Raw genomic sequence first — 20,774 nt, forward strand, 5'->3', positions numbered from 1 at the left:
ATTAGATGGTCAGTAATTGCCAGGATCCTTCCAGAACCTTTTTTTTTTATACAAATGAATCACCAATGATTATTTCTAAACCAGTGGGGTGTTAGAGCAGTGTAATGCATTTTCAGATAACTGCTTGGTTCTCCATTTCAGTTCCAAATAGGTGTGCCATTTATGCAGATTCTTAATGTTGTTTGAGTGCCCACATGAGTTTTATCACTATCTCTACTTTCCTCTCAAAGCTCATAGTAATGCTGATAGATGACGTCTAAGCAGGTATACCTTCTGTGCAGTCTGTATGTCCTCCCAGTCTCATGAGGGTTTTATAAGTATCTCTGGTTTCCTAGTACACCCCAAAAATATGTTGGTAGATGAGTTGTTAGGTTGTAGTTAAACTGCCCCTGGTAAGTATGCCCTTTGATTTTGAATCTGCGTGTGTGTATCATGCATGAAATATCATCCATGATTTACTTTTCACCCTATATCCATTGCCTGCCATCTGGCTCTCTCACAACCATGTACTAGTTAAAGCAGGCATCAGAAAATGAATGGATGATCCAGTCTGCTATGTCAGAAATAAGTACTTTGAAAACTTTGTTCCTAATGAAAAAAAAAATCCTTTGCATCTTATATCATAGCTTGTGTGTGCTGGGCTGAAATGTCTAACTAGGATGCTTTAGGTCTCCACACATTTCAGTTGGGCTGAAATATTATGTTTAGAGATAAATAAAGAAGATGAAAGCTAAATAATTGAGTTAGTGATTATTAGTAAAAACAGACTACTGGAGATCAGTGATAGTTGGCTCAACGTCATTTATTCTCATTACTGCTTGTTACAATGGACTTTTTTCCACTTGAAAAGCAGCTGTCCCAGTGCCTACTGTCAATGCAAATGCCACTGATGCCCTCTAAAACTGTAAAGTCGAGCAAAAATAATGTTTATTGTCAGCAGAACTAAATGAAACATTCTGGATTTTTAGAATACTTCATGTAACTCCAAACACACACTTAACAGCCTATGTCAGATTACAGAATGTCCCACCATGTAGGATCCAGTAGAACTTATATAATTCATTAGTTAAGGTTTATCAGATCTAAGAGTAAATGTTCTGCTTTTTCACCCATGAATATTACATTTCATTACACAGAAGAAACAAAATATATCATACAACTCATTATAACCAGTCAATGTTTCAATAGGCATTGAAAATGACAGCATTGTGTTTGTTTTGTGTAACAGGTCTTAATCAATGATTTCATGTACAGCAATGAAGTAGTACTGTTTTCTGTTGAGAGAATGTTTCATTAGGGCTGTCCTCCTTCAGTGTAGGAAACTATGACATGACACTAGAACCATAACAGACAAGCCTGACCTGATCACAAGTTACATTCAAACGTACCATAATAAACAAGTGGAAATATTCATCAGTAGTTCTTATACAGTAGGGAGCTCTAAAAACACACATTCCATGTTTAGAAATGAGCACATAATCTTGTGTTTGTGAAAATTGGGGTACATTATGGCTGTAGTGGTTTATTGTGGAAAGTGTGACGCTACCAATTTTTGTTGTGTAGTTGGTTAACATATCTGGAACATCATGCACCATTCCTATCTGGCAGTACTGGTTAATAGCTTGTCTACTGGAAGAGAACTCCAAAGATGCAACCATTAATATTAGGCTTGATAACTGTACAAGTATTTGGTAAACTATCTTTCTCAGTGTCACGCTGAGATCCTTTTGTTTGTGTGCCCTTTATATCCTATTTCTTTGCAAATTCTTAAGTAATAAACTTTAAATACCAAATTTGTATGCATTTTAGTGGATTGTGTAAAAGAATGACTGTCATACTTTCATTAAGATGTCATTACTAGTTTAATTTGGTGTAATTTGTAGGCTATCTAGTTGATGACAAGAAGGTGTATTAAAAGATTGCTCAACTAACTGAGAGCAGATAATGAGGCCTGTATGGCACAGAACAGGCAAGAATGGTGAGGGACCAGTGTGAAAGGACAAGTAAGTTACTAGGGTATGATTTTGTATGCTAGAAAAAAGCCATACATTCTGAATAGATGAGATCTGGAGGAAACTGCTGTTGGTCACATGGCAACATCCTTAGATTACTATGAAAGCTGGTAAGGTAGCACACTAGAGTATAGTGATGCTTGTCACTTACAAAAGTACAACTGTCTCAGTAGTAGATGTGAAATAGCAGCATAGCACGTTTGGTTCTCATTCATTAATAGTATGCTTTATTTCACAGAAGAAACAAATATATTCTATAATTATATTATCTTACCCTGAAGCAAAAGTACTAACTTCTGAGGTTTTTGTGTATATATTTGTTAAATCTATGAAAACAGCAGGAAATAAGTCACAGGCATTTCATTAGAATCAGGCTGTGTCTGTGACTCCTTTCCTGATCATTTTTTGCATTTTCAAGAGTATACAGGAACAGGCTTTTGGATGTATTTTCCAGTAGATTTTTTATACCCCATTTCATGAAAACAAATGATATTGTCATGATATTCTATATCTTGTTTTTACAATATACCATGCATGTTTTCTCTTGTTGCAGTTGAAACTACTTGCAATTCATTTATACTCTTTCTACCAACGTATTTTGAGCAAACATCAACAGTCATATGTTTGAAAACAGACTTTCAGAACATTTTAAATTCCAAGGAATTTTATTACCAAATCTGATCTCTTTCCGTCTTATAGAAGAGACAGTCTTACCACTTTATGCTTGTATGCTAGTATGTCAGGGGAAGTATCACCAATAATGTTTTAGCATTTATTCTAGTAAGTCTAGACTCTTGCTTACTACAAGCTACCCCATTCAAAAGTGTTATTTTGAAAGCAGTATAACTGTATACTGATGAAAAATAAGTAATATTGGTATAGTCACAACTAAATATTAATTTAAAATGCCATATGTTAAAATCAATGCCTTTGCTAGTATTGTGACTGTCTTAAGATCTATGCTGTTATGATACTCAGTATGTACCTCTAGCACTGACAACATGTTGATTGACATCAGAGGTCTTTGTAAAAACTTCTGCTTTTTATATCTGATGTGCTTCTATCAAACACTTTCAAAACTTTAGACATTGCATGTTAAATAAATGTCTAGAAGACAGAAGAAACCACAGATGTAGAATAACTTCTAATGTTGTATGAATATGTGAGCAACAATGGCCATTTGCACTCTCACAGGTGTCTTTTCACCACAGTGGTTCTCTGCTTGATAGCTTTCATTTTGGAGACCTGGAGTCAAATTATCAGTATGCATTTGATGGTAATAGCTTCTACTTCTTTATCCATCTCTTATTTGATATCATCCAATGAATATGCTTGTTAATCATCCAGATTCAAATGGATACCGGGCAAATGATAATTCTATCCTCCAGCATCACACTGACAACCAGAAATACAAAGTAAAGCCCAAACATGGTAAAGCCAAGTGTCTTGTTCATTCTCCATTGGCTGACAGCAATAGAGATAATTACAAACAGCAGCATGAGAAACAGTAGGACGATGGCACAGAACAAGCCATTACTGCTAACTGCGACTGGACTCAGTTTGTTAAATGTGGAGAACAATAGCCATGGCACCGGCAAGCTGTAAAATACAAAAAAAAAAAAACGGAATGGAACAACAGACATTTATTATCTTGAAGAACTGAAACTGCACAATAGACCAGTCAGAACAGACTAGAATGTATAACTTAGAACACATCTTGGCTTCATAAAATTGTCTAAAATTAATAAGACTCTATAAGGTAAAATTTTTGATTTTATGAGCACGTAATGTTTTGATACCAAAGATCAGTTCAATAACATTTAATATCGTAAGCAGTTTTACTCCATTTTAAAAAATTAAGAACAAATAATGTTTCTGAAATAAGTTAAAATAGAACTGCTACTACCTCTGACAATCATTCTTAACAACTCACAGTGAAGACTACTCAAAGGCAAATTCTAAACAGTACAGACCTCTTAATTTTCATATGGGAAATTATTGAACTGTGTCCAAAAGAAAAGAAAAGAATAACAAGTACTTAGAGAGTCTGTGAATGGTGGTGGCTACTCATGGGGTCACTATAGGTATCCAGTGCAACTCATGACTGTGAATGGAGTACAGTTAAGCACAGTAATAAACAAGCTGGTGTTCCTAAGGTGCTGACCCTGGTGACAGACTGAATGATAAACAAAGTATATACTGACAATAAGCATAGTGCACTGACAAAATGGTGCAAGCTCTGAGGCACCATAAGCCTCAGTACATGTAATAATCCACTATGAATTCCTACATTTGTATCATATTACTGAAGTTTCGGAAATTCAAAATTCATATCGTCAAGACCATGTGTTTAATTTTCCATGAACTCAAATGTAAAATATCTACATTTATCCAGGGGGGCAAGCACCCTGCACCCCCCACACCACTTGCAAATTATATATACCAACACTGAGATCACACTACAGTGGGGAAAAGGATAACTTCCCCAATCTGCACTGTAACTTGATCTATGTAGAAATTTGTTAACGGGGAAATTACCCTTTTCCCCACTATACTGTGATCTGGAAACTGGTCTATATAATTTGCAAGGGCTTGACCCCTGCATACATGTAAATTTTTTATTTACTTTCAAGTTTTCAGAAATTTGAACATGTGATCATGACCACATAAAATTCAGATTGTTTGTCTTTTCCTGGTTAGGGGTCACCACAACAGAACTCCGGTTCACTAATGATTGGCAGTCAATTTTTATGGTGTCAAGTTGCCAGCCCGATGCCCAACGTTCAGCGAAGGCATGCCCATTCTCACATGTCTTTCGGAGGCTACTCGGGGAGGACATGCAGACTCCACACAGAAAGCACTCCAGCCAAGAATCGAACAGGAGAACCTCTCGGAGGCTACTCGGGAAGGACATGCAGACTCCACACAGAAAGCACTCCAGCCAAGAATCGAACAGGAGAACCTCTTGCTGTGAGGCAACAATGCTACTGCTGTACCACCACAGCATTACCACATAAAATTCAGTAATATGACATAAACCCAAATTCCTATATATGATATATAAGAAGAGATAGGCATAAATGTGCGGGTCAGTTCAAAAGACAAAAAAAATGAAAAAAGATTAGAATGTGAGTGTGGGTGAAAAAGAAGAAAAAGGACCTGTAAGGGTAGGATGAATGATTCTACATATGGCAACTTCACTTAGGCTACACATAGTGCATCTGTGAAACAAATATCAGGTGGCAGAGTTTACAGTGGCTATGCAGATATTAATAGTTACAACAATGAAAGGAAACCTGGATGTATAATCATACAAATTTGAAATTGAAAAGGCAGTGATAAAGGCTGAATATAAAGGAATACAAAGACAGGAAGAGAAAGAGATGTGGGAGATACTATTTGAAAACAGAACATTTTATCTTTATGCTGGTAATCTGAGAGACATCATTAGGAGTGCTATATACATTTTCCAAGATCCTTATCGCTATAAGAAACAAAAAATAATAGAGAGCTCAAAATAGCATGATTAAAAATGATGGAAGGTATGCAACAAAAATCAGATTGGTTACAGATATAAGGGCTTCATATAAACATATGTATACCATGGATGGATGATAGTGGGCATGATATAAACATTTAAATGTTTTAATAAATACAGAAAAGGTCTTTTAGAAAAAGTAAAAACACCTTTTAAGTGTGTGTGTGTGTGTGTGCGTGTGTGTGTGTGTGTGTGTGTGTGTGTGTGTGTGTGTGTGTGTGTGTGTGTGTGTGTGTGTGTGTGTGTGTGTGTGTGTGTGTGTGTGTGTGTGTGTGTGTGTGTGTGCATCCTTTGACAAATTGCTGGAAACATGAATACATATTTTTTTACATAAGCAGCACTACAAAATACTGGGATAGTGTCACTAAAGCAGTGGGAGGTCTGAACAATCAATAATGCTGGGGACAGTTATAAGGAATTCTGATGAGAGAAATGAGCATGCAGACTGCTTGTCTAATACAGATAGATTACATAACAGGATACATATGTATATTATTGGTCAAATTGATCAAAACATCATAATGCCGACCTCTGTTTTGTCAACAAACTTTTGGTTGATGAGACAGATGATAAATGGATGTGCAAAATCAACAGTCCCTGGGGATGGGGACTATGCCTTTACCCGGGGAGTATGCAATAACAGAGATGGAATAAGTAATTAACAAGAAGCATGCTCTGAGGTTAATCCTATCACTATTTAACCACGACCTCCATGTAGGCTTCATGCCTAACAAATGGAGGACCACAACAGTTATCCCACTGCACCTGGGGAACTATTGACCCATAACATTAACTAGTTTAACATGTAAAGCCATGGAAAGAATAATCATGGATATTTTAAATGATGGCATAGGAAACCTACAGACACTAGAGATAACTCAGTTTACTTTAATCAAAGGTAGGTTGCGCCTACTCACCAAAGCAATGGCCCAGGGCAAGATGGTGCACACTGTCTACCTTGATCTGGCTAAAGCATTTGACACAATTGCCTGTTATGTCATTGTAAACAAGCTCAATTAATTAGATATTAACCCCTACATCACCGGCTGGCTCACAGGCAGGACCAAAGAAGTCAGGACAGGTGAGCCTACCTCCACAAAAAAGGCCAGTCACTAACCGAGTACCTTAAGGCTCGATGCTGGGGATAATCCTGTTTGTCATCTACTTCTCTGAAATAAAGTCTAACATCAAGGGCCTCTGGCTGACCTAGTTCACAGACAATTGCAAATTAGGTGTACTCATTGAATCTTCCAAAGACACAAATGCCTTCCAAGAAGACTTGACACAGATTAATAACTGGTGCCAGAGTCACAGTCTTAAACTCAATGCCAAGAAGTGCATAATAGTATCTTTCAGTAAGACAGCAACTCCTGTAAATTAGAACATTGATTGTACACTCAAAAGAGTAACCCCAGTAGTCAAGGATTTGGGAATGCATGTAGAGAATGACTTGGTCTTTCACCATTTTTGTGTCTACAGTTGTAAGGAAATCATTCTGTGTTGTACAATTTATAAGCAAGGGTATACCATCCAGGTCCAAAGATGTCATTGTTATGTTGTACTTTGTCATCATAAGACCAATCATTGACTAGAATGCCAGCTTCAGCACATATAGAGTATCTAAAGAGGTTCCACACAAAAAAAAGAATACATGGTTTAAAAAGTCCTATACAAACTGCCTCAAAGTCCTGAGCTTATACTTAGTCCACACAATTTGCTGAGATGGAATCTATGCCTGGCCTACAAAGCATTTTCTGATCCAGCCTTAATGGACCTGTTGCACATAGGGAAAAAAATGTATCAAAAATGCCTGATCCAGGAAGCTAAACCTCAACTGCAACATAAATAGGATATGCTACAGGGAAACGTATGTATTTTACAGGATACCCCTTCTCTAGAATAGGTTTCCCATCTATGTGAACAAAGCTCTTCCCTGCACTTATTCAAGCAAAACCTGGATCAGTGGATGGGGAATTATAACTTTACCCCAGGTATGACCTCTATTAGGTCTGATACCTCTATTAGAGAGAGGATACATGTAAATGCTCAACCACTCATGCCCAAGTTTGCATACCAGACAGGCTGATACCTAGCTAATATTTCTGAAAAACATGGTTAAGTTTAAAATGCTCTTTAGGGTCATTAGCCTAGTATTCATCTAGGATTCTATGATTGATATATATATATATATATATATATATATATATATATATATATATATGAGTCTACCTGACAACGCCAAAAGCTGACAATGCCGACGATGAGAACACTGACACCAGAAGATCGAAAACTGAGATGACCGATGGATGAAAACCCCAACGCTGAGAACACCAACATGTGAAAAGGCTGTGTAAGTATGCGGTAGTGACGGACGTTAGGGTTAGGGTGCGAGTAAGGTAAGTGTGCGATATTGACAGACTCTAGGGATAGGGGTGGGTTAAGTGAGTTAGGGTTAGGGCGCGGGTTAGGTGAGTGTGCGATAGTGACAGTCTTTAGGGTTAGGGGTGGGTTAAGTGAGTTAGGGTTAGGGCATGGGTTAGGTGAGTGTGCGATAGTGACAGTCTTTAGGGTTAGGGGCGGGTTAAGTGAGTTAGGGTTAGGGCACGGGTTAGGTGAGTGTGCGATAGTGACGGACCTTAGGGTTAGGGTTTGGGTTAAGGTTATAGATAGTTATGTATGTAAGGTTTAGTGTGGGTTTGTAAGGATTTTGGTGTGCTTGTGTTGTGTGTGTGCTTTTTGGACAGGGGATTTGTTTTGTTTGTTGATTGTTGGGATTGTGGTGTGTCGGGCATGTGAGGTTTCGTGTTTGCGAACTTTTGGTTATGTGGTGTCAGTGATTTCGTTGTCAGTGTTGTAGTGCGTCGGTGTTGTCAGGTAGACCCACATATATATATATATATATATATATATATATATAGATATATAAGCGTGTGTGTGTGTGTGTGTGTGTGTGTGTGTGTGTGTGTGTGTGTGTGTGTGTGTGTGTGTGTGTGCATGTGTGTGTGTCCATGCCTAGTGATAGTTTTGCCTATTTTGTACAACAGTATAATAACGCTGTGTTTAAGGAATTAGTTTTGTAATAGAAGTAGCAAGTGAAAAATAAAGACGTAGAAACTCCATGCTTGCACTCACATGTTTACTGCACCGATGTTCCACTTGACATTTAGAAATGTTAGCTCAAACTCTTGGCACCTCCTGTTGTTATGCAATTACCTAACATAAGGCAGTCTCAAGCTTTTCATTTTTACAGAGAACACACAAACTCTCTCATTAAACAGAGAAAAAAAAAAGATTACTTCCAGGTCTTTTCCAGCTTATTAAGACCAAAATAGTAGAATCAAGTCCCCCCTTCTGATTCAGAAATGTAGGGCACTGGTGCATGTGTGTGTGTGTGTGTGTGTGTGTGTGTGTGTGTGTGTGTGTGTGTGTGTGTGTGTCTCTCTCTCTCTCTCGCTCGCTATTTCAATCTTCTTTGTAATGCTGTAGCTTCCGCCATACATCCTCCACCTTGGTTGTTGAAATCTAGGCCTTGAATGGCCTAACTTCTGTGTCACTAGGCTGCAAGCCCTTATTTTACTAATTTACTATGTCTTTCCCTACCACTATCCCACAGCTCCCAGACCAGCCTGTAAGCTCCTGTCACTCTCTTTTGATGCGTTTCTCTCATTTGCTGACTATCTATCTTTTATTCACTTAACAGTGACTACATTACATGTCTCGAGAAGTGGTGTGACCTGTACTCCATGTTCCACTTTGGTCCACTATATAGCAAGGCATTTGTTAAAATAGTATGCAACAAAAAAGAACAAAGAAGCTATGCCATACTTTAAAAAATTTGGGGATCTGGGATATGGCTTGAATGATAACTAAATGGCCAATACTATGTGAAAGCTACCAAGGCCAAAGTCAACAAAATATTATTCTTAGCAAGAAAGATTTCATGCTTCCTGTCACCAGAGGGTAGAATGGCTATAGGAAAAACAGTTTTACTAATCCAATGCTAGTATGGTTTTCCCTAGTCGCAAATACACCCAAGGAAAGTCAGACTTCACTGTAAACATCAGGCAATAACATCTGCAGATTTATCACCCCAACTGCCCCTACCCCAAAACAGAGCACCATTGCTCTGTTTTTGCAAAAACCTAAATGGTTACCAATGAAACTAGCATCACTAACATACACAATTATTAACTTAGAAACTTTCTAATTCTCGGCCAACAGACTGACAAAATGAATTAACACCTATAATCTGAGGTCACAATCTGATTCAACCCTCTCACTAAACAACACCCCCTAACAAAATTCACACGACATACCATAGTTTCTCCACAATACCCCCATCCTATTCTTGGGAATCATTGCCAGGGCAACTGAAATAAGTCTAAAAACCAAAGCATGCTGCCAAAGGATAATAAAAACAAAACTGCAACAACAAATCCACAGGTGGTGTGACCAATAAGGCTCGGAGTCCCAAAATAAAATTAAAACAAATAATACAAATTTATTCAAACAAATATAAAAAGTTTGGTTAAGCGCTTTCATCAAACTGACTTCATCAGAACCATGAATTAACAAGGCTAAATACATAAATATCCAAAATGAAAAGTCACATGATAACATAAAAATTAGTTTTTAAAGGGGTATTACCCCATTCTATACACACATAGATTTTCTCTTACGAACAGGCATAATACAGGTACTGCCATTTATCCCTGGCTCAGATGTTGCATTTAATCTCAGTTGCCATTTCAGCTCACTCTCCTCAATTTTATTTTCCCAGTAACCTCTCCTCACATCTTTTATAATTCTTTCTAAAATACCAAATTTAAAATTAAAATTATTTCCTTGACAAGGTCTGTTACTATGTCTGAACAGTGTATTATTATTGTCACAATTCTTAACTGCATAAAGATGCTCATAAATGCGTTTCCATAAACTTCTAGTTGTTTTGTCCACATAAAAAAGTTAAAGCTTTACACACAACTAATTAAACAATACCAAGTGTGCCACAATTCCCTGAACTCAGGAAAACTCTCCTTGAGGGGGTTTCCAACAATACTACTGTCCTGATTGATGTATTTACAGTAGCTACACATACCACACTTTCTTGTCCCCACCAACCTGTTATTGACAGCATGCTTTTTAATCAGATGTTATTTATTATTTTATTTTCTTGCCGTGTGGTGGAAAGCAGCTCGCAAAACGTTGGTTGGCGATTTTCGAACAGCGTATTTGGTTGTTGTCGGTCCAAAGTTGTTACTTCTCTTCTCAAAGCTAAGTACCCCGTTGGGGAATCTTTTTCTTGTTCCTCCGATGTCAGAAAAAGTTAATAATTGTATAGCGTGTGGGAAACAAATACCTCATAAAGATTTCCACTCTTACTGTCTACCTTGCTTAGGCCCTGACCACGACGTTTCTTGTTGTCGGTTCTGTGCCAGGTTCAACTCTCGTACTATCAAGCGCAGGTACGATTGGGCTTTAAATTATTTTGGCAGACGCTTCAATTATAGAATGTCGTCGGACACTACCGGAGTTCAAAAGAAGCGCAAAGACAAAGACAGGCCTCCGAGGTCCAAACAGGACTCGTTGCAGCTGGAGCCAGCGTCTGGTTCGGCTGTCGTCAGTGAGGCACTTTTGCAGCCCCTGTCGTCCGCCACTTCTGAACTGATGGCCGATACGGACTCCCATGGGGAGCCATCAAGGCCCACTATTTTAACTGCTGCAGGACCTTCGGACGTCGCTCCTTCAGATGGGTCCGGAACCGCTGTGCAGGTACCGGCTTCTGAGGGGGTTTTCAGGCCTACTCACATCACTATTTCAAAGGCAAAGGCAAAGGCAAAGACAAAGACTCCTACTAAGTCTAAAGTTCCAGCTCAAGCTGCTTCTGAATCCACTCCCAAGACACAAAAACAATTATTGAGGATGGCTGAAGATTTGCTTACAATGATTAGGGGTTCTCACCCCCCTCCTGAGAAAAGGCCTCAACAGGATGTTACTCTGGATTCCTCTGACCAGGCTTCTGTATCTTCTGTTTCTTCCTCTGATCAGGACTATTCCTTTCTCCCTTATGAGGATTCGGATGCTGAGGATTCTTTGCCCTCGGCCTCTCCGCCTGAGGATTTTTCTTTGGGGAAACCTTGCATGAGATGAGGGAACATTTTCATTGGGAAGGACAGGAATATTCTGCTTCCAAAAGAGGCTTAGAGAATTTCTTCTTCTTCCTCAGCATAGGCCTTTAGCTATCCCTCCTGTCTTGGACATTGTAGATGATGCTTTCTCTGAGGCTAATTTGAATCCTGATTCCATGCCTCCTGCTCCTTCTAAGCCTGATAGATTTTATAGGGTTCCTGACTCTCATTTATTTTTATTTAAAAACCCTTCTGCAGATCCTGAAACTATTTCTCAGGGCTCTAAGGCTGCTAAGGTTGCTACTTCTAAAAATCCTATTCCCTCTGAGAAGGATTCTCGTGCTTTAGACAGGTGGGGGAAAAAAGGTATATACTTCTGCTACCCTGTCTGTAAGGGCTTTAAATTGCCAGTTTCATATGTTTAAATATCAGCAATTTCTTTTGTCTGTTTTAAAGCAAAAGCTTGCTTCCCTTCCTGCTTGTGCAAAGGATAAGGAACTTCAGGATGTTTTGCATGCTACTGAACAGGTTAACAAGCATAGCTTACATTGTGGTTTTGATGCTTTGGATGCTTCTTGCAGGGCTGCTGCCTCTGGTACTGTGATTAGGAGACATGCCTGGCTTCGTGAACAAAGTTTACCTGAACAGGTTAAGGCTAAGTTATTAGATGCCCCTGTTCAACAAGATGTTCTTTTGGTTCTAAGGCTGAGGAAGTTATTAAAAGATGGAAGAAAAGGCAAAGTCCATGCAGACTGTAAAAGATTTCTTGCAAGTTCAGCCTCCTAGATTTTCCAGGAATTGGCCCTCTAAAAATTGGTCCTTTCCCACGTCTGACAGGCCTCAAAGGGGAAGATATAGATGCTCCAGAGGTCGTGGTCAAGGCCAGACCTCTTACAGATCTAGACAATGGACTGCTTCTTCACCTAGAAGGGGAGAAGACAGATCCCAATCTCAAAGAAAGCAAACTCAATGACTCTCTCGGTTGGGCTTCAGGACCCCTTTACCTGGACGCCCCTCTCGGAGGAAAACTGTCTCTTTTTTACAGAAATTGGACTCATATTACCCAGGACAGATGGGTATTGGACGTGATTTTAAAAGGTTACAAGTTCCACTTTCACACTTTGCCAAGGACTCACGGTTGGCCAGATCTGCCAAAACTTCAATGGTCAGAGGCCTTAACTCAAGTGGATGCTCTTCTGGCCATGAGAGCCATAGAGCCTGTTCCACTCTCGGAAATGGGAAAAGGGTTTTATTCAAGGCTGTTTCTGGTTCCCAGAAAACAAAACTCATGGAGACCTATTCTGGACCTTTCTGTGTTAAACACCTTTTTGGAAATTCCAAAGTTCAAGATGCTTACTCTGCAACAGCTAATTCCAGTGCTCTCTCAGGACGCCTGGATGGTGACATTGGACTTAAAGGAAGCCTATTTGCATATCCCTATCAGACAAGAACGCAGGAAATTCCTCAGGTTCAAGGCAGGTTCGAGGCACTTTCAATTCTCTGTTCTGCCCTTTGGTTTATCTACTGCGCCCAGAGTCTTCACCAAGTGCCTGGCACCAGTAGTGGCTTACTGCAGACTTCAGGGGATCCAGATTTACCCCTATTTGGATGACTGCCTTATTCAGGCAGACAGCAAAGATCTTCTGCTTCAACATCTGGACTTCGTTCAACGTCTTCTCCTACTACTGGGATTCTCTGTGAACATAAAAAAGTCACATTTGATCCCTTCTCAACAAATGGTATTCTTGGGAGCCCTCTTAAATACAACCTTACAAAGGGCCTACCTCACTCCAGAAAAACAAACTCAGCTGGCTTCTACTTTCAATGCCTTGGCAACTCTATCTCAGCTCACTGCAAGGAAATTCCTGCAGGCTCTGGGCTACATGGCTTCCTGCATTCTGTTGATTCCAAACGCAAGGCTTCACATGAGAAAGCTTCAATGGTATCTGAAAAGTGTATGGTCACAGCATTACCACGATCTGGATATTCTGATTCCTCTGATCCCCTGCCTCCAGAAGGAGTTCCTCTGGTGGTCCAGGGCATGCACTTTAAACGAAGGAAAACCTTTTTGTCTCCCTCAACCTACTCAAATCCTAACCACGGATGCCTCGGATTATGCTTGGGGAGCACACTTTCTAGACAATTGCCAGCAGGGAACCTGGACAAAGGACCATCTTCACTGGCACATCAATCTGAAGGAAATGTTGGCAGTTCAAAATGCCCTTTAGCCTTCAAAAACCTTTTACAACCAGGGCCTCTGCTAATTCGCACAGACAACACCACGGTCATGTGGTACATCAACAAGCAGGGGGGTTCTCATTCATACCCCTTTGCAGATTAGCTATGGGTTTATGGGACACAGCTCTAAATTGGAATCTGCATCTCCAGGCTCAATTCATTCCAGGGAAACAGAATCTCTTAGCAGACAGCCTGAGCAGAAACATTTCAGATCCTCACGAATGGATGCTAGACACCAACTTGTTCAACAGGATTACTGCAGTTTGGGGATGTCCCCAGATAGATCTGTTTGCATCCCATCTCAATCATCAGCTGCCTCGCTTTTGCACCAGGTCCTTCCACAAAACAGCATGGAGAGTGGATGCCCTGTCCTTCAGCTGGAGAAGGCTTTCAGCATATGCCTTCCCTCCTCTTCCTCTACTGCCTCGGGTACTACTGAAGATAAAGCAGGACAAGCCCAAGTTCCTCATCTTGATTGCTCCAAATTGGCCTCGACAGTTTTGGTATCCAACCTTAAAGCTCCTGTTCTCGGGGCCTCCTTGGATTCTTCCACTGAACCCTTCGCTTCTGTCCCAGCATCAGGGTCAGTTACTACATTCCAATCTCAAGACCCTTTGCTTGGCAGCTTGGCTCTTCAAAGGAATTTGATTTCCTCTAGTCTTCCCAAACAAGTTTTGGATGTTCTTTTGGAAGCTAGACGGCCTAGCACTAGGAAATCCTATGACTCTAAATGGGAGAGGTTTTCTATTTGGATGCAGGACCGAGGCTCTGATCCTCAGGTTCCTGATCTCTCCTCTATTTTGCTTTACCTTTTGGAACTTTTATCTAAAGGACTTTCCTTTTCTTCCATTAAGATTCATGCTTCTGCTATCTCTGCGCATTTCAGTTCTGATCCTCCTGTTTTTTCACATCCTTTGGTGAAGTTCTTGAGAGGGGCTAAAAATTTACGGCCTCCAAGGACCCCTCCTGTCCCTGCCTGGGATCTTAATTATGTTTTAGAAAAACTTACTTTGCCTCCTTTTGAGCCTGCTGCATCTTCAGATATTAAGTTTCTATCCTGGAAGACTGTTCTTTTGTTAGCATTGACCTCTGCCAGAAGGGAATCAGAGTTGCAAGCTCTCATGGCTGTGGAACCATACCTTATTTTCCATCAGGACAGAGTATCCTTGAGGACCAATCCTACTTTCATGCCTAAGGTGATTTCGAAAGTGGCTTTGAATCAGACAATTCACCTTCCTACTTTCTTTCCAAATCCTCAAAATAAAGGGGAAAGGATTTTGCATTCATTGGATGTGCACAGACAGTTACGATTTTACTTGGACAAGACTAAAGATTTCAGAAAGTCTAACCAATTGTTTGTTTCCTTTGCCTCCAGTTCTCTTGGAAAACCTATTTCTAAACAAACTATTTCCAAATGGATTGCTTATGGAATCAGATTTTGTTACACTCATCATGGGAAACAGTTTCCAGGTACCATTAGAAGTCATTCTACTAGAGCAGCTGCTACTTCTACAGCTTTCCTCAGAGGAGTCCCTACCAAGGATATCTTGGAAGCTGCCACTTGGAGTTCTGTGCATACTTTTTCCAAGCACTACAATCTCTCCTTGTTTTCTAAGTCTAGAGCAGGCTTTGCCTCTGCTGTCTTGCAGGGTATTCTTGCCTCCCCTTCTTCTATCTAAAGCCTCCTCCCCCTCTACACTGCTTTGGGATTCCACCCTACAGTTATGACTGCAACAGTGAAACACGAAGAACATAGTACAGTTGTGTACACCTACCATAAATGTAGATGTTCGAGTGTCTTCACTGTTGCAGTCGGGGTTTCCCTTCCTCCTATCCCCTCTTTTTCTCATATTTGTGGTGTATTTGTGTTTCCTTGTTGGATTCATTTTTGATTTGTTGGGGACTTCTGACATCTAGGGCAAGAAAGGCTGGAGAAGATGGCGTCGGCTGAGGGCTATGTACCAAGGCGTACTGACGTCAGGATACTAGCTTATACAGCTGACGCCGGACCCAGACTTTGGGATTCTGGCCGACCTCGGGCTGCCTGCCGGCAGGAGCACCCTACAGTTATGACTGCAACAGTGAAACACGAGGAACATCAACAAATCCACAGGTGGTGTGACCAATAAGGCTCGGAGTCCCAAAATAAAATTAAAACAAATAATACAAATTTATTCAAACAAATATAAAAAGTTTGGTTAAGCGCTTTCATCAAACTGACTTCATCAGAACCATGAATTAACAAGGCTAAATACATAAATATCCAAAATGAAAAGTCACATGATAACATAAAAATTAGTTTTTAAAGGGGTATTACCCCATTCTATACACACATAGATTTTCTCTTACGAACAGGCATAATACAGGTACTGCCATTTATCCCTGGCTCAGATGTTGCATTTAATCTCAGTTGCCATTTCAGCTCACTCTCCTCAATTTTATTTTCCCAGTAACCTCTCCTCACATCTTTTATAATTCTTTCTAAAATACCAAATTTAAAATTAAAATTATTTCCTTGACAAGGTCTGTTACTATGTCTGAACAGTGTATTATTATTGTCACAATTCTTAACTGCATAAAGATGCTCATAAATGCGTTTCCATAAACTTCTAGTTGTTTTGTCCACATAAAAAAGTTAAAGCTTTACACACAACTAAGTAAACAATACCAAGTGTGCCACAATTCCCTGAACTCAGGAAAACTCTCCTTGAGGGGGTTTCCAACAATACTACTGTCCTGATTGATGTATTTACAGTAGCTACACATACCACACTTTCTTGTCCCCACCAACCTGTTATTGACAGCATGCTTTTTAATCAGATGTTATTTATTATTTTATTTATTTATTGATGTTCTAATAAGTTTTTTAAATTACGTCTTAAAGACAATTCTCATTTTTTCCCCTAGTTTTTCAATAATTTCTGTATTACCTTAAAGATGGTCCAATTTTTGTTAAAATCTCTTTCAAAACATCACTTTTACCATCAGATTTGATAAACATAGAATGGGGAAAATTTTCATGGGTGTGATGCATGTGCTCAACTATCCCTTCACTAGAACTCAACAGGGAAACATATTTCAAACCCCACTCATGCAAGATGTTTTCTCCCATTTCTAGAAGAAATTTCTTCGGGTACCCCCTCTCTAAGAACATACTGATTAAATTACCAAGTTCAAGTATGAATGTGCTTAAATTAGAGCACATTCTGGCAGCTCTTACCATTTGGCCTTTTACAATATTTATTTTAGTGGAGGGAGCTGACTAGTATAATCAAGATAACTATTTGAGAAGGTAGGTTTCCTATAAACTTTAGAACCAAACATACCCTCTGCCTTAATTTTAAAGATGGTTATGTCTAAATAATCAACTGAGTCTTCCCAATGAGTATGTGTGAACTTAATAAATGAATTCACATTATTGATATAATGGACAAAATCATCCCTGTTGCTATCTTTCTTTTTCCATAAAACAAAAATGAGGTCCAAAAATCTAAGCTAGACGTACCAACAATGATCATAACCTTTAGGAAAAATATATCTCTTCTCCCATGCATACATGATGAGGTTTGCATAGGTAGGGCAACTAATGCCCATTGCTACCCCTTTTACTTGTTTAAAAAATTCATCCCCAAAAAACATACAGTTATTCTTTAAATTAATCTCCATACTTTCTTACCAAAATGTCAAGTAAACAAGGTTTAAGAGTAGTATGTTCTACCAAAGCATCCCTAAACAATTCCAATCCTATGTCATGTGGTATTGATGAAAAAAGATTGACAACATTTATTGTTGAAAAACACACTCCATCATTGTAAAACTGTTGCTTGATTTTTAGTAATAAAATCCCACAAGTCTTTTAACACATAATACACAGGTTTTAAATTTTGTTGTATCAGTTTGTCAATAAATACTGCTAAAGGGTGGGTAATGCTCTTCTTAGCTTAGGGGGGTTTATACACATTTTTGTAGGTTTCCGGAATACCAAACACCATAGGCACAGTCGGGTGATCATTTAAGAGGTATCTATAAGTCATTTCATTAATTACCCCTTGATATAAAGAGACTTCCAGAAAGAGTTGTACTTTCCTCTGTGCTATTGATATCTGATTCAAGGAAACTGTTTCATACCTCTCAGTGTCATACAAGATATTTAACATATCCTGTTCATAATCAACTTTATTTGCAATCACCCTCCCAGCCTTTTTTTCTGATTTCATAACCCGAACAACATCATCCTGTCTCAACTTATGAAGGAGAACTGCTTCCTCTCTACTAATGTTATAAAACTTATTAGAATGTTATAATTGTTGATAAATATCATTAGTACAAATATTCTCATAATTTAAAATTATGGAATGGAGGGGTGGGTTAAAAACACTTTTCCTTCTAACAACATCATGGTTCTGAAAACTGTTGTCACTATCCTTAAAATGTAGTTGAAAATTCAGTTTCCTAACATATAATTTCAATTCAATAAGCGTGTCAGCTAAATCATTGCTTCTAGAGTGAATGAATTCAACCCCTTACTAAAAAGGGAAAAATGTGTTGGAGAAAGGTTAATATCAGTATAAGTAAAAATATTAAAACCCCCATAACTCAACATTTTTCCCTTCGAATGCACTGATGATCTTTGTATCATACCCTAGTTCCCTTAGTCATTGTTCATTTTCTTTTTCCAACCCACTCTTTTCCCCTTGTTGTTCGAATTCTGTTGCCCATGGAATTGTCCTAAAAAATTATTATATTTATTTTTATACTTATGTTGTATATGTATATGACTTATGTCTGGCCTTCTAAGTCTCGAGTTACCATCATCAAACACTTCCTCATCCTATAATTAGGTTTGACTTGGATTTCTCCATGACCTACCTTGGGGCCTCTTATGGAATCCCCCTGCTGCCCCAGCCATCTCTTGCTTGTGATATGGGTTTCCAAAGTTTTTATTACCTTCATTAGCTCCCGAATATGCTTTAGGAAAGGGGTATGCTGAGTTGATTTGGTATTCAAGTGCATCCCTATCCAACTTTTTACTCTTTCTTCTCAAATTACCTTTGACATTATTTTCTACCCTATCAAGCAACATGTCATACTTTTCAGCAAACAATTCCAAAGAACCATCATCTAGAATTTCATTATTTAAAATGTTTGCTTTTTCTAACAAATCATTAATTTTATTATCATTCAGTCTAACAATAAATTACATAAGCTCTATGCCATGATGATCAAACATGGCCAAATTTCATCAGTCTCTGACTGTCCCATTAAATTGTTAGGGAATTTAAACATCCTAAGGTCCATGGGCACCGTTTTAATCTTAATGTTTTCAGTTAGAAATATATTATCTCATTGTAAGTTCCTAACCTTGTTTAACAAGGTCTCAGATTAATTTAACTTCTCTTGGAGTTTTTTATTATTGTTATTACTCACAGTTCCAGCACCCAGTAAAAGCTCCATGTCCATCCAGCTCTTAAAATGCTCCCTTGTATCCTGAACGACATGGGCATACATTCTTTGTCCAAAAGGAATCAAATCCTGAGTATTGAAATTAAAATGACTTGTCCCAGGGCATTCGTTGATACCAGAATGCTCCCTTAAGTTAATTCCATTGCTCTGATGCTCTCTAGCCAACGACGATGTCGCAAAGACTCTTGGGAGTTATAGTTTATCAATGTATGACTGCAGTTTTGTTAACTGTTGTGTGAACAGTTTCAATAGCTGGGAAATCTCTCTGTCACTCTCGTAAACATTGTGCTGGCCTGAAGAGACTGTATTGGTTTCCCCACTTTGAGAACAGGTGGAAACTTGCTTCTCCATAGCAGTAAGGTGAATGACAATAAAGTATGATGTTCACAAATTAAAAAAGTGCTCAATCATACTATAAATGCTCAGTACAGAGCCTTATAGTAAAGGAAAGGTTGACAAGCAGGAACTCAGCCTGGACACACCTCTGCATGCCCAAAAAACACAACTATAAACCAAAGCGTGCTGCCAAAGGAAAAAAAAACAAAACTGCAACAACAAATCCACAGGTGGTGTGACCAATAAGGCTCAGAGTTCCAAAATTAAAACAAATAATACAATAGATAAATAGATAATAACAGGTTGGAGGTACAAAGAAGTGTGGTATATATAACTACTGTAAATACATCAATCAGGGCAGTAGTATTGTTGTTGAAAACCCCTCAAGGAGAGTTTTCCTGAGTTCAGGAAATTGTGGCACATTTGGTATTGTTTACTAAGCTTTGTGTAAAACCTGTAACTTTTTTTATGTGGGGAAAACAAGTAGAAGTTTACAGAAATGCATTTATGAGCATCTTTATGCGGTTAAGAATTGCAACAATAATAATGCACTGTTACTTCTATTATGCCTGTTCTTAAGAGAAAAGTTATGTGTGTATAAAATGGGGTAATACCCCTTTAAAAACTAATTTTTATGTTATCATGTGACTATTGTATTTTGGATAATTAAGTGTCTGGCCTTTTTAATTCATGGTTCTGATGAAGTCAGTTTGAGAAAGCGCTTAACCAAACTTTTTATATTTGCTTGAATAAATTTGTATTCTTCTTATTTCGGCTTTTCCCAGTTAGGGGTCATCACAGTGGATCACCTGTCTGCTCATGATTGGCAGTGGAGTTTTACGGTGTCGAGTTGCCAGCCCGGCACCCAACCTTCCACAGAAGGCACTTGAATAAATTTGTATTATTTGTTTTAATTTTGGGACTCCGAGCCTTATTGGACACACCACCTGTGGATTTGTTGTTGCAGCTTTGTTTTTTTTATCCTTTGGCAACACTCTTTGGTTTTTAGTTGTGTTTTTTGGGTGTGCAGAGGTGTGTCCAGGCTGAGGTCCTGCTTGC

General features: G+C 38.8%; 1 protein-coding gene across 2 annotated transcripts in view; it reads right to left on the minus strand.

Annotated features, from left to right (window-relative positions):
- Positions 1 to 784: 784 nt before the first annotated feature.
- Positions 785 to 20,774, minus strand: part of LOC122807057 (sodium/potassium/calcium exchanger 1-like) — a 673,329-nt gene continuing 653,339 nt past the window's right edge. For both annotated transcript variants that reach the window (XM_044077982.1, XM_044077981.1), the window contains exon 10: positions 785 to 3,611. In XM_044077982.1, coding sequence (XP_043933917.1) covers positions 3,362 to 3,611 — 250 coding nt within the window. In that variant the 3' untranslated portion in view covers positions 785 to 3,361. The remainder of the gene's footprint in view (positions 3,612 to 20,774) is intronic.

Source organism: Protopterus annectens, chromosome 7.part0, assembly GCF_019279795.1.
Source record: "Protopterus annectens isolate FY-2018-M chromosome 7.part0, PAN1.0, whole genome shotgun sequence".
Lineage (NCBI taxonomy): Eukaryota > Metazoa > Chordata > Ceratodontiformes > Protopteridae > Protopterus > Protopterus annectens.